This window comes from Thalia democratica, chromosome 6 (genome assembly GCF_965202585.1).
Source record: "Thalia democratica chromosome 6, ktThaDemo2.hap1.1, whole genome shotgun sequence".
Classification (NCBI taxonomy): Eukaryota; Metazoa; Chordata; class Thaliacea; order Salpida; family Salpidae; genus Thalia; species Thalia democratica.
The window spans coordinates 49029908-49043978 of record NC_139170.1 but is presented as its reverse complement, the minus strand read 5'-3'; the positions used below and the strand labels follow the sequence as shown (position 1 = coordinate 49043978).

Below are 14071 nucleotides of genomic sequence, written 5' to 3'. Positions count from 1 at the left end.
TAATAAATATCGAGTTATAATTTTCTTTGTGTTTTTTAAAAGTTGTGTCAATTAAAAAATAAACGTTAACAGTTTAGCTGTATTTTAAAGTTCAAAAACATTTTAAATTATTCTTAAACGTAAAGAATAATAAAAAAATAGAATAGTAGGTTTCAGAATATATCTTGTGTAGTGATTTTGAAATAAACAATTACATACTTTAAAACTTTATGTAAATTTTGTATTTATAGTTTCAAATACTTAAGAAAATAGAAGATAGCTAGCTTATTGGCTAGATGAAAATGCCTAAAGAACACTTGCATATTGAGTTAAAAATATTTTTTGTTTCATTATACGAAAACTAATCTTTTACATAATTTTTTAGAAAAAAAGTTCGGACGGAAGCCAAGACAGATCGAAAGCTATCAGCTCAAGTTCTCTGGAAAACTACACAAAAGTTGAACAAGTAAATTAAAGTTTTAATAATAAATATCTATATATATATATGAAAACTAGAGTATTAAATTTAAACTTGATTTTTTTCTCAGTTTTATTCTGTCATTATTCGTAAAATTTCAACATGTTGTAAGCAACTTCTTTCGAAAATAACTTTTAAGCATAAAAATATTGTGTTTTTATCTTTAAATACACAATCCTTAATCATAAAGTTTATTAAAATAAACAAGTTCAAACATTCAGATTCTGACGTACTTCAAGAACCTGTGCGACAGTCGGAATCAGCCAAGCAGAACAAGGGACGTTGAGCAGCAACGGTTGCTAAGGAACATGGGGGCCCACAAGGCGGTGTTGGACCTGCTACAAGTTGGTTGCTAAGCATTTATTTCCATCTAGTTTCATTTAGTTGTACTACATGTCATTATTAGTTCAGTAGCAGTCATTTAGGCATATATGTTAGCTTTAGTAAGTTTTAATAAAGTTTCAAAGGTTTAAGAACTAATTCTCTAAGGTTTAAGGTTTTGTAGAACTGCTAAAAATCAAAACTGTCATAAGTAGACAAAAATGTTGAAAACTTTTTAAAGCAGGGAATATGTTTACAAAAAAAATGTAAAAACTAAAAAAATAAAGTTTTTTTTCAAGCAATAAACTTAACTTAGAAATTAACCAAATAAAATTTAAACTAGCTTTTGAAACAAAAAAACAAGCATTTGGTACACTATTAAAAAATAACGTTAACCAAACTAACTACCTAAAATGTTAGAGTATGCACATAGTCGTAATTCATTGTGTAACTGTGACGTCATAGATATCGTACGAGAAGAGCCACGACCACAGGATGCGGAGGATAATGGAGATGGCGCATTCGTTCCTCCAATCGTTCTGCAGGAACAACGTGAAGAACCAGAAGATCCTCCACAAGCACCTCAATTTGTTCCTAACGCCCGGAGTGAGTTTTCCGGAGTGTTTTTTGTTTGTCTAATGTTTCAACTTTCAAATTTTTAAATGTTTGAACCTGTCGATTGTAAGTTGTGGTGAGTTGTCTCTTTTGATAGTTTTTAATTTGTTTTTGCGACTGAAAGCTTGTTAATAGGACTTTCAGTTTATTTTTTGGAATTTTTGTTACTTTTGAGATGCGGCCCCTTGAACAAAAGTTGCCATTTCGGTCCAAAGTTTGTGGTTGAATGAAATTCGTTTAAAAAAAAAAAACTGCTGTAAAAGAAAAAAATTTTCCTTAAATCTAGCCGTACTGAGTTTTATAATTTTTGCGTTAATTCATTAGTACTAGGAGCGTATCAGTTTAAGCGTGGGAAACTGTTGTTTAAAAAAGATATTAAAAATACAAACAAATTTTTATAAAATATAATTTGTATTTTGACATAAATGAGCGATTTTCTCTTAATGTTATTGATAGACTAGGTGTTTCGCTTGTTTATTGTAAAGACTATGCTGATTACTTTAAAAGCTTGTATAAATAAATTATTCAGACTTAAATATAATTAATCAATTTGATTAAGTAAGAAAAGCTTCTAAGTTGATAATAGAATAGATAATCGTTTGTATGTTATAGTTTTTAATTTGAAATTTAGATTATTGAACCTTATTTAGTTTAAATTAAATTCGGTATTTTATCTAACAACATAGTTGATACTTTAATATTTTCAGTTATATTTAATTGTATTTTATTTATTAAACAAAAGTGTTTTTAAATAAAATAGTTCTGATAAGATAACTTTTAAAAAGTTACTTGGTTCAAAGTTTTTACAAACGTAAGTTTTTTCTTTTTTAATTGCAATATACCTTGAAGTTCAACAAAATAAACTTAAGATATTAGTTTTCAAGTAATTTGTCAATTAAAAAACCAAATGAAAAAACATTACGAAAAATGCCCATATGATTTTAAAAACTTATAAAAATTATTAAGATAATATTTAGTAGAGAGATATTGATATGTTGTATGGTCAAGAAGTAAGTTAATGTTTTATTACATAACTGCAATGTTTTTTCTAAATATTTAAACTAATTATCAGAAACAGTGGTGGTTATTTTAACTTTATAAAAACTTATCATTTATTTGTTCAGTGTGTTAAATTGCATACAAATGTGTAGTTGTAACCAACTAGTTATTACAATTTGTTCACTGTTTACCATCTGTTATTATCACATAACGTGTATTACTAGATAAAAAGTTTGAGATAAAAACTTTAAACATCAAAAAGTTGTATAATCGATATGTATACTATATTTAAAAATAAAGTATATTTAAAATGATTGCTACTTTTAGAAGGTTTAAATCACTTAAATGATAAATGTCAATAAGTAATTTAAACAAGCTTATTTGTTACAGGTTTTTTCCAAACTTAAAATTTTATTATAATAATTGCAATTATTTTTCGTATAAAGCTTTGGATATATAATTTTTTAAGAACTTTATAACTTTTTTATAATTACTTTAAACTGAACTTGATACCAAGCTTCACTTACAAAAAATAAATCTATTTTCAAAGTGTTATCAAAATGTTAACTTTATTTTTTGAAAGAAATTTAATACAAGGATAAATATTGTTACGAAACATTTTTATTTCCATTAATAAAAATAAAAAAAATGTTTTATTTTACAAATATTTATTTCAAGAGTTTTTTTTCAAAACGTATACATATGCAATAATACTCAAATTACTGTGTAAGCTCTAAAGAATATAAAATGTTGAAACATTTTATGTACAAAAAAAAAACCTTGTTTAAGCTGTATTTATTAAATTAATACACAGATTGAGTAGTTGCTTATTTAAATTTAAAAATAATCTATGTTCTCTTAATTAAATAATGTTTTAGGTATATAGAAACAGAGAATTTGTAAAAAATCTTGAAACAGTACAACTTTGATAGTCAAATACTATTTTAACTATTTAATTTACTTCTTATAAATGAAAACTTATTTTTACATAACATAAACAGCTGTGAGCATATAGAGTCTTGGTAACTTTTTTTTAAAGAATTTAAAACTTATTCCATATCAAATAAGTCGAGACCTTCTCTATTCAAAACATAACGTAGTATGTTTTAGAAATAAAATGTCTTTCAAAAAAAAACTCTTCGTAAATCATCAACTTATTTGTAGCTTTTAGAAGCAGAAACAGCCAAGGCGATATTTCAAGACAACAGCGTGTTGTGCACAGAAGTGACGCAAAACGTCATTCAACATTTCGTCAGATGTATTGGTTTGTAATAGTGTGTTAACTGTATATTTCATTTGTTTGTAACTAAGACAATTAAAAAAGTCCGACAACATTAGGATTCAATTGTTACTATTTTCATCCCTTAAATTTTTAAACTTTGTAATTCCAAAGGTTTATGAGACTTGAAAAAGTTTAAAACAATACTAAACTATCTTTCTTTTATGCTGAAAATATTAAATTGAAATGTTTTTTCAACAAAATCACGCAGAGACGCACGGGAGGAAGACGGAGTACGTGAGGTTCCTGCAAGCGATCGTGAAGAGCGACAAGAACTACATCAGGAGGTGCCAGGACATGGTGATGCAGGAGCTGGTCAACTCGCAAGTCGGCGAAGAGGTGAGAAATCTTAACCGCTGGGTAGCGCTCTATTCGAGAGAGACATGAGTAGAAACAGTTTCTCTCGAATGAAGTTTTTAGATGATATATGCCTCCAATGTATGTATTTCTTATGTGAGATTTAAGAAATCCGGGAAAAGATGTGCTTTCATTAGCAGAATGAATTCGATTTTTTCCAATTAATCAAATTTAATCACAACGATCACACGTTCTTTAATAGTTTTTTATAACATCCATTAGATTTTATACTGAAGATTATTGAAATAAAACTTTTTAAAATTTATGCTAAACTACAATAAAACGTGTTAGTTTAGACAACTTTAAACATTCAGATTTAACTTGAAACGTTTTTAATTAAAAGTGAACAAGTTAAAAAAAAATTAAGCTTTATCGGTAAAAAACTTACATAACTTAATATTTATTCAAAAAATAAGTCCTAATGCTCAAAGCAACTCTTAAAATTGTAGAAAGTTTAGTATAGAAAAATTTACTAAATGTAGAAAAAAAAATCATTATGAAATGTTAGCAAAAACTTTACACATGTATTAATTGTTTGTTTAAACTAAATCAAATAATCAACAGGTGCTGTTGTTTTACAACGATAGAGCTTCGTTCAACCAACTAGTAGACATGATGAAGAAGAGCAGCAAGAATCAGATACAAGCCTCACTGTTGTACCACATTGAACTCGTTCAGTTGCTAGGTAGTTTTGTTTGATATTTGTTATCCGCTAGGTGGCGTTTGTTTTATATTTGTTATATGGATACGCTTCTTTTCCCGTATTTTACAGGGAAAACGATTGCATCCATTGGCAGATGGCAAAAGTATTTGTAAAATTTTCAAAATACAATTTTTAGACTTTTTTAAGTGTGAAGCTCTGACTTTGTGGTATCTGTTATTTTTAAACTTTGATACATTGTAAGAATATAAGTAATATCAATCAATGGTTTTAAAAAAGTATTTTGCATAAGACTTGTAAAAAGTGAAAGTTTTTTGTTGAGCGGAACATGTATAAAATTTGTATAAAACTATCTATTCGACTTTTAAAATGGAACAATTCTATGTTAAAGTGTAATATTAGGTACTAACAATGTAAACCATGGTTATATAGTTTTTTTTTTCGAAAATCCTTTAATACTACATACTTATTTATACCAGTTAAGACTGTGTTATAAATAGTTTAAAAAAATCTAAAGTATGTTCGTGACAGTCATTTTAAACCAATTTTACTATTTTTAGAAGTTGAGAATTAGTTGATGATAGATAATTTCTGTTGTGTTTAAAATAAAGTGAATGTTTTTCAATACTAACTTATACCAGTAATTAAAAGGCATACAGTAAAATGTTTGAAGCTAACAGTTTGTTATTATGTTTTAGTATATAGATAAATCACTTACGTGTTAACCAAAAACAATCAAATATATTATATTAGTTATTAATCAAATAAAGTTTACAGCTTACTGTACGGAGGGAAAAAATGTTTATACAGAAATAAAATGTCACAGTTTGCTACCCTTAGATGATATTGTACAAGTTAGTTTAGTATTAACTGTGTAGTAGGAAGGTTTTTGCAATAATTTAAAAGAAATTATCTTGATCAGTTTTAAGATCATCCTTTTTAATACTGAAAAGAGTCGAAACAGTATTTTTTTTAAAGTGAAAATACTATCATTATGTCTGAAAATTAGTAAACTCAGCTAATCACAATACTGCAGTTCATTTTTTTTTAATATAGAAAAAAGTAAAAAAAAACTTTGATCAGACTAACACAATTACTACAACAATTTCGAGTAAAATTTAAATTATTTCAGTATTCTTAATTGTTAATAAAACTCAGGTCGTGAGCCACGAGAGTTGCCTACCTGAAGTGAAAAACGCTTACGTCAACTTTCTCAACCATTGTTACGTAGACACTGAGGTCGAAATGAAGGAGATATATTCTTCCGATCACATTTGGAAGCTGTTCCAATGCTTCATTGAAGACATACACTATGTTAGCAACTCTTTACTTACATATTGAATTTAAAGTTTTTATTTATAGAATTATTAGATTTATTAGAAGAGTGTAAGTTTAATAACGTCATCTTTTATTGAAAATTTGGCTATCGTATTAACATTAGTTTTATCTTTGGAGCTAGGTTTCTTGTTTTCTTTCAAAATAGACGAAATTATTCGTTAATTGGTTAATAATAAATAATACAGCTTTCATAAATTTTGAAAAACAAACTTTAAAAATGTATTTCGTTTTAAAAATAAGTGTTAGTTTGTTACTTTTTTCTTGAAATATAATTGAAAGTGCTTATATAAATATGTGTTTTAAAATTTCCAAAGATAACAACAGAAGAAGGATCGAACAATTCTAAACTGAAAACTTACCTATCAACAACTGTCATGGAAATAATAATGATGTTTTTCAGTTCCCAATTTTCATCTGCAACAAACATTATCGGAGTTAGTTTTGTTAAAATACTTCCAAGTTTATTTTCTATAAGGTTGTCCAGATAGTTTAAGTATGCATTAAAGTTTATCATTAATGATTAAGCAATAATGTTTGTAAATTCTTAATAACTGGTTTGCTACTTTTCAAACCTTGGTTAATAAACTCTAGAACTTTTGTTTTTTACCAAGAATCAAACAATTTTTCTGTATTATAAAAATTGTTTTTTGGGCAGTGTTTAATAGTTTTTTAAAATTAGGAAGTTGAACTAACTAAAAGTTTGAAACAAACATAAATTTTAATTCTGATTAAAATAGTTGTTATAGCTAAGAAATAAGTTAGTATGTTTGTGAATTTAGAGTTTTTTTTTGAATATTTTTTATACCACTACATGATCTTTTTACTTAATATCTATTGACAGAACACTGGTCGTCAAACTGTGTATGTCAACTTGTTGAAAGCCGTCTTCAAGCTTCACCAGAACCTGACTATAAACCAAACTCACAAAATAAGAGTTGAAGACACCATTAAGAAAATGGTTGAAATTGGTTGGTGTGCTATTGATTTAAAAATAAAGTGTATATCGTGTTGTATTGTTAATTTTTGATTTAATAAATTTAGTACATAATTTGATGCAGCCTGTTTAGATACCCTACTTTTTGTATTAAAAATAAACTTAGCGTGATAGTTTGTTTATTCACGATAATTGCTCACATACTTTAGTTATTAATCTTCCGGCTAAAGTTTTTTAATAATTTAAGTTCAAAAACGTGTTTTTTACTTCGATTTTTTTAAACAATTTTTATCATCCTGTGAGAATTATAAAGCTTTTCAAATGTGGTGTAAAAAATAGTGTATTATATTTTTTTTTCAAACAGCACGTGAAAGGAACATAGTTGTTCCAGACTACATCAGCATCGAGCTCCAGAGAACAAGTCAGTCTTCCACATCTCACATCCGGGATAGGATCCTTTCCAGAATGAAGAGCTACCGGAAGCTCACACAGAGCAACAGGGATTCCGAAAATCAGGAAATCAAACAGGTAAACTTTTTTTCATTTTTATTAAATTGTCAGGCACTTAAACAAATAAGCTTTTGTTTCAAAACATTTTTTTGTGATTTTTAAGTTTTAAATTACCTTAAAAAACTAATAACTAGAGTAAAAAATATAGAAATAAAATCTACTCGTACAAGCTCTAAAAATACTTAAACATTTATCCAAACTTGCAATCCAGGAAATAATCTTAGAAAAAAACTAACTATAAATCAAAAAACTTTCAGGTGAAAATAATAGAGGGCCTGCAGAAGAAATTGCAAGTGCTTACTTCTTGGTGGCGCCCTCTGGTGACAGCGGAATTGTCAGTTCTCGTTGACATCCTGCACAGACCTGAGTTTCTCTTCCCTCTGGACACCGAAGCCAGGAAGCAGTGTGCCGACGGTGGCTTCATTTCAAAGTTGGTTTTTTATGCACTCTTTTTTGTTTTTATTCGATTTTTAAATTAAAATGCAAACCTTAATTGCTTGTGTTTGAGTTGCCTAAGCTCAGTAAACTGGAAAAATGTTAATTGTGGTAATAAAAATTTAACACAGACCTAGAATAGTTATAAAAATTTAAACTGTAACTTTTTAGTTGTCAAAATATTTAGGTATAAACAGATAAATGATATAAATTTGAAGCTGAAATGTGTGTTGATATATACTTTTTTAAGCCTATAAACCTATGTCTATATAAATTCTTTTTTTAGGTTGATCAAGCATACGGAAAAACTTCTCGAAGAAAGAGAGGAAAATTTGTGCTTGAAAGTTTTGAAAACTTTAAAAGAAATGATGAAGTTTTATTCAGAAAATAACAAGGCTAGTCACTAAAAAATATGAGCACAAACAAATGTTGTACCTTTTACTGTTTAAATATAAACCTATTAAAAGTTTACTTTTGTTAATAACTACAAGAACGTTTTAGAATTTTAAAACGAAAATAGAACAGTTTAATCGTTTTCTTCAGTATTTAAAAAATAATTAAAAATTAATTAATTGCCTAGCTTAAATCAATAAATATACAAATAAATAAAGCATGGAATCTTTTTTATTAAACCTATAAGTTAATAAAAAGTTCAAACCAAAAATGTTTGATTGCAACATAATGACATTTATCAAACACTCAATTCATTACTTAAAAATCTAAAAGCTATTTATTACCAAATAGTTTATAAGTATTTATTTTTGTTTAGAATTAAAATACGAATATTAAACAAAATTTGATGCTGTGAAAAAAACGTTTTGACAAATATAAAACTTAACGCTTTAGTCAAATATAGAGTCACATAAATCCTATTTGATTTTACAGTGTGTACATTTTGTTAAACTAACAATTGATATTTATGTTTTTTCATTTTCAGATTTTACAAGACGACGACAGTTCTCTGAGCATCAAATCACAAGAAGACATCGATGAGCATCACAGGGTAGTTTATATTATTAATTGCACTGTAGGTTATTTACCACATGGTTAAAAGTTTAAAATTTTTATATTGTTTGGATATATTTTTATCACATTTGTCATTAATTTTACAAACTGTTTCAGGGAGAGAAGCTGCGCCAGAACTTGTTGTCTCGATATTACGCTTCTAACTACCAGCATCTGAAGAAACTGATTAGCAGGGACCAAAACAGTGATAATACGAGGTCAACTACTAAGAATTACGAAATAATGAGATAACGAATTAAGAAAACTTGATACTTTATTTTTAAATCAAAAATTTTTAGAGGCATGGTTCTTGTTGCTAAAATTTAGATAGGCCCCTTAAAAAAAGCATTTAGTATGATTATCTACTATCAATTGTCGCGTTATACACCTAATTAAAACGGTTTTATTTGTAATAAGTTTATATACTTTATATATAAAAATAAATATCATTTAGTTTCAGCAATTTTAAGTAACTTAAGTTACAGTACGTAAATTCAAGTCTAGAAAATAAATTTTAGTATTAAGCTGTTTAATTATAATTTAAAACATCATTATATTACTACAACTTGTAAAAGTTTATAAACTACACTTAGGCATCTTCTCGATATAGCAAAAAGCACTCTAACGTACTAACTCAAATGTTTTGTTTAAAATTTTTGTTTTAATTTGTAGCGAGATGTCGTTAGAGACAGTGCAGTGCAAACTGAAAGACCAAGGAGCTTCTGATCTAGTCATAAGGCTGATCATTGGTAACTATTCCGAAAATATCTTTAATGAAAGCGTGAAACTGGGCATCGCTCTGCTGGATAAGGGCAATATACATTTGCAAGTTTGTTGTTGCTTTTTGATAAAAATGTTTTTTTAAAATCTTTTCCTAAAACTTAGAAAACTGGTACTGGAAAATTATTAATTAAAAACAGCTACTTCGACAAAATTTTTAATTTGTTTTTATTTAAAGAAAATATAAAACAAATTCTATAGAAATATACTCTTAATTTAAAACAATTTTAACCAGCTTGTTAACTTTCAGGCTGCATTTCTTCAAACGCTTGCAAATGACAAAAGCTGTGAAAAGTTCTTTCAAGTATTTCACGAAAAGATCGAAAGCGCTCAAGTTGAACTGAAGAACACCATCACTGTTAACACTAGTAAGTTTGAATTGTGTATTTAAACAAACTTTTATTTAAAAGCTTATTTACATGAACAGTTTTAAATTTATTTTCAAAAAAAAAACATTTTTCCAATTGAAAAATCATATATGGTTTATTATAAATAACTCTGCTTCATATAAACTCAAACTAAAGCCAAACATTTTAAAGACTATCTTACGTAAAAAACAATCATATGAAACATATAACATCATGAAAACTGTTACTGTGATCTGCACTGATTTATCAAAATTAAATAAAATAATCAACAATTTACAGACGATCTTCTGAGCCATCAGGACGATGAAACTGTTGCTTGTGATGCGAACGGAATTTATCCCAGCAATTACGACACTGTTGGTTTTTTATTTGCTTGTTCAAAATTATTTAATTTAAATATTAATAAATTTAATCTAGTATTAGTATTTATCAAATTATTAATAGATTAAAATAGCCTTTTACCCAGTAAATTCAGTATTTTCTATAGTCAGCAGAAATAAGTATATTTGCTTGTTTATAGACTTTACATCAAGTTTATTTAAATCAAGTGCTTGTTTTGTGTGATTTTGAAGTTTTTTTGTTATGATTTCAACAAAACTTGCAGTATTTTAGCAACAAATAATACGTTTTTGGTGCTTAAAAATCTATCAAAAAAATAAGATAAAAATAATCAAACTAAGAACACTTTTCATTCTATTGTTATAAGTGTCTAAAAAATCAGTATATTTAATTATGTTTAAATAAATATAGTTGCCACCTGATATAGAAGAAGATTTAGACGAAGGCACAATGCAAGTAAGACAGGCAATTGAGTCATCAAATGTTCAATCGCAAAGTGGCGCTAGTGAGAGTAAATTATTTTATATTAATTTTATCATCAACTTAGATTTGTTTCTACTTTATTGTACAATAAAGTAACTTTTTGGTTTTATACTTAAGCTGACTTTATTTTCTTTTAGAATATACTATAATTACTATTTTATTTTGTTATCTTAATATAAAGTAAATAAAAGTCATAAATTTGAACTTTTACTTAGTTAAAAAAAATAAAATTACTTTCTTAATCTTATGCGTTGTAGCAAGAAAATTTTGTTAATGCGAACAAAGTAAACCAATGTGTTAAATTTTGTTTCTAACTTTGAAAACTAGTTTTACTTACAAAAAAAAAATAATGCTACTAACATAAGTCATTGAAAGTATGTAAGTAGTACATATGTAAAGTACGAAAGTGAATAAACATGAAAGTAATTTTAGTATTTTGTTCTGCAGTTAATGAAACAAACGAAGCTCAGTTGGGTCCGACTGTATCTATTATGAACCCAATTCTCAGATTTCTACAACTTCTCTGCGAAAATCACAACTCTAAGTTACAAGTAAATATTCATATTTAGTATGGTTTGATTATATAAAACAAATTTTATCAGTTTTATTTTCAAATACTTTTCATTTATTTTTTACTAATGTTATAACTTATCACATCACACTGTACTTGGTATTAAATTTTAAAAATAAATTTATAACCTTCTATTAACAGTTTAGATTGAGTTATTTTAGACATACTGATTTATAGTTTTTATAAAAAAATACCATAGTTTTCCTAGCACATTCTAAACTCGCCAAAAGATAACAAGAGTTCTTACAATCTTGTCACATTTATAAGTATATATAAATTAATAAAAATATTATTCATTATATGTAACAATTTTCCCAGCACTTCCTTCACTCGCAAGAAGGCAACAAGAACTCGTACAACTTAGTCACTGACACCTTAAAGTTTCTCGACTGCATTTGCGGGTCCACCACTGGAGGGCTGGGTTTGTTGGGGCTGTACATTCACGAGAACAACGTGGATCTTGTGGACCAGGCACTCGTGACCTTGACCGAGTACTGCCAGGGACCGTGTCACATTAACCAGGTGAGTTTTGTAACACTTTTTGTTGTTTTTTAGTAAATTAAAGTATAAAAATTTTTAAAGTTTGAGTTTTGTAAAAAAATGGTTTCCATGAAAGATTTTTTTTTATATACTAAACTTCTTTTTAACTTGTTCTACGTTCTATATTTCTAAAAGCTTTCTAAAAATATTTTCTTTAGTTTCTGTTACACTTGTTTATTCATACAAAACAAACTTAAAATAACAAACTCAACAGAATTCAATTGCCTCTCACGAATCAAACGGTATTGACATAATTATTTCATTAATTTTGAACGACATTAACCCACTGGGTAAAGAAAGAATGGATCTTGTTATGAGACTGAAAGTTTGTTTTTTAGTATTGCAATTTACATTGTTTATTTTAAATACCTTTGTTGATTAATTTTGTTTTTATAATCAGTTTATAAAAGTTATTTTTAGTTCTATTTTTTGCGTAACTTTCAACTTTAAGTCTTTAAAAATTGTTTAATATTCGAACTACTTTGCAATATTATCTTTAAACTATAATTAAATTGAGTTCCTAAACCAGTTTTTAATCTAACAGTTTAATCAAAAATTTATGTATACAGAACAATGCTAGCAAGCTACTTCTGGCTATAATGGAAAGCAGACATGATTCGGAAAATGCTGAAAGAATATTGAGAAATATAAATCCTGCTCAGTTGGTATCCGTTATCGAGCAAGCTTACACTAAAGTTTGTTTATATTTAAAGTGTTTAATTTATTGTTTTTTTATTTAAAAGTAAAATTAAACAAGAAGAATTTCTTCAACTACATGTGTAAGTCGTTCTTGTTATTGTAATCAAGTTAATTTTTTAATTACTTTTGTTTTAAGATCAAAAATAACTTAAAATTTTCAACTACATGGCACAAAATACTTCAAGCAAACAAAGAGCAACTTTTCTTCTCAAGGTCACAAAATCAAAACCGCTAGATTTAAAACATCTCACAACAGGGCATCAAGCAGGCGGAATCGTCATCCGGCTCTTCGTTGCCCTCCAGCGACCAACTTGAGGACGCCAGCCCCAGGGTGGTGGGCCACAACATCTACATACTCGCCCATCAGCTGGCCAAGCACAACTCGTTGCTAAGGGAGGCGCTCATCCCTGACAACAGCCAGTCCGGGTCGGAGGCCCTACAGTATTACAAGAAGCACACCGCTCAGATAGAAGTTTGTTGAAATAATTTATTTTATAAAAAAAAAATTGTAAATATATTTTATACTTTTCGTTTTGTTTTTGATCAAAAATTTGTTTTAAGGGTAAATTATGCTTATTGTAACAATAACTTTCGGAAAGTATACTTAAGGTCAGCGTGAGCTGAAAAAAAAAAGCTGAGTCAGCACAAAAAAAAACTTTTTTTAATACTGACTTTAATTTTAATTATGTAAACTTTATTTATTGAATACTTTTTAATATGTTTCGGTAATGTGGGTTAAGGAAAAGGGTATAAATAAAAATTGACAAAAAAAGCTTTAAATAAATTTGCTGACTCAGCTTTTTTTCAGCTCAGACTGACCTTTAAGTATACTTTCCGGCAATTATTGTTATAATACGCAGGGCTGGCTTTGATCTTTCAACTATTGGGTTATATTTTTGAAACAAAAATAGTTTAAATTTTCCAAATGTAGTTTAATTTTTACACTCATTAGAAGAGTTTTTATATTTGAAATTAATGTACTAACATTCTACTAAGAATTTAAACGCTGTCCCTAAAATACAGTCGTTTTAAATGAACTTTTTAGGTTATAATTAATTTAATTATTTTAGATTTCCAAGCCTGCCCTTTCTAAGGTGAGCTTAGTAACTTCGAAATATAGTCTTGTTTTTGGTTTGAAATCACTTTTGTTTCTTTATTCACAAATACTAACTTTTTTCTAACTTTAAGTTTTTTTTCTCAGTAATAAAACAGCTCATTTTTAAACAGCACTTTGATGTAATCATCTTTAAATATTCAAGTTATTTTTGTTCATGGCATCTTATATAAAACTAAGAAGCAATATTCATCTTAACAGTTTTTATAATTTTATACTTTTATAAGATAGGTTTTTAATGATGATAAATTAATGTAAGATTTCTA

At 27.4% G+C, this 14071-nt stretch overlaps 1 protein-coding gene across 1 annotated transcript in view; it reads left to right on the top strand.

Annotated features, from left to right (window-relative positions):
- Positions 1-14071, top strand: part of LOC145838089 (inositol 1,4,5-trisphosphate-gated calcium channel ITPR1-like) — a 58572-nt gene that overhangs the window by 34912 nt on the left and 9589 nt on the right. The window contains 24 exon segments of the mRNA XM_082945625.1: positions 365-445; positions 679-801; positions 1244-1384; positions 3557-3656; positions 3883-4010; positions 4593-4713; positions 5467-5543; positions 5848-6003; positions 6342-6461; positions 6869-6995; positions 7326-7489; positions 7729-7901; positions 8193-8301; positions 8844-8909; positions 9029-9129; positions 9584-9740; positions 9942-10059; positions 10339-10415; positions 10810-10909; positions 11329-11432; positions 11771-11974; positions 12207-12317; positions 12562-12687; positions 12927-13163. Of these exon segments, the coding sequence (XP_082801751.1) occupies positions 365-445; positions 679-801; positions 1244-1384; positions 3557-3656; positions 3883-4010; positions 4593-4713; positions 5467-5543; positions 5848-6003; positions 6342-6461; positions 6869-6995; positions 7326-7489; positions 7729-7901; positions 8193-8301; positions 8844-8909; positions 9029-9129; positions 9584-9740; positions 9942-10059; positions 10339-10415; positions 10810-10909; positions 11329-11432; positions 11771-11974; positions 12207-12317; positions 12562-12687; positions 12927-13163 (3021 nt within the window).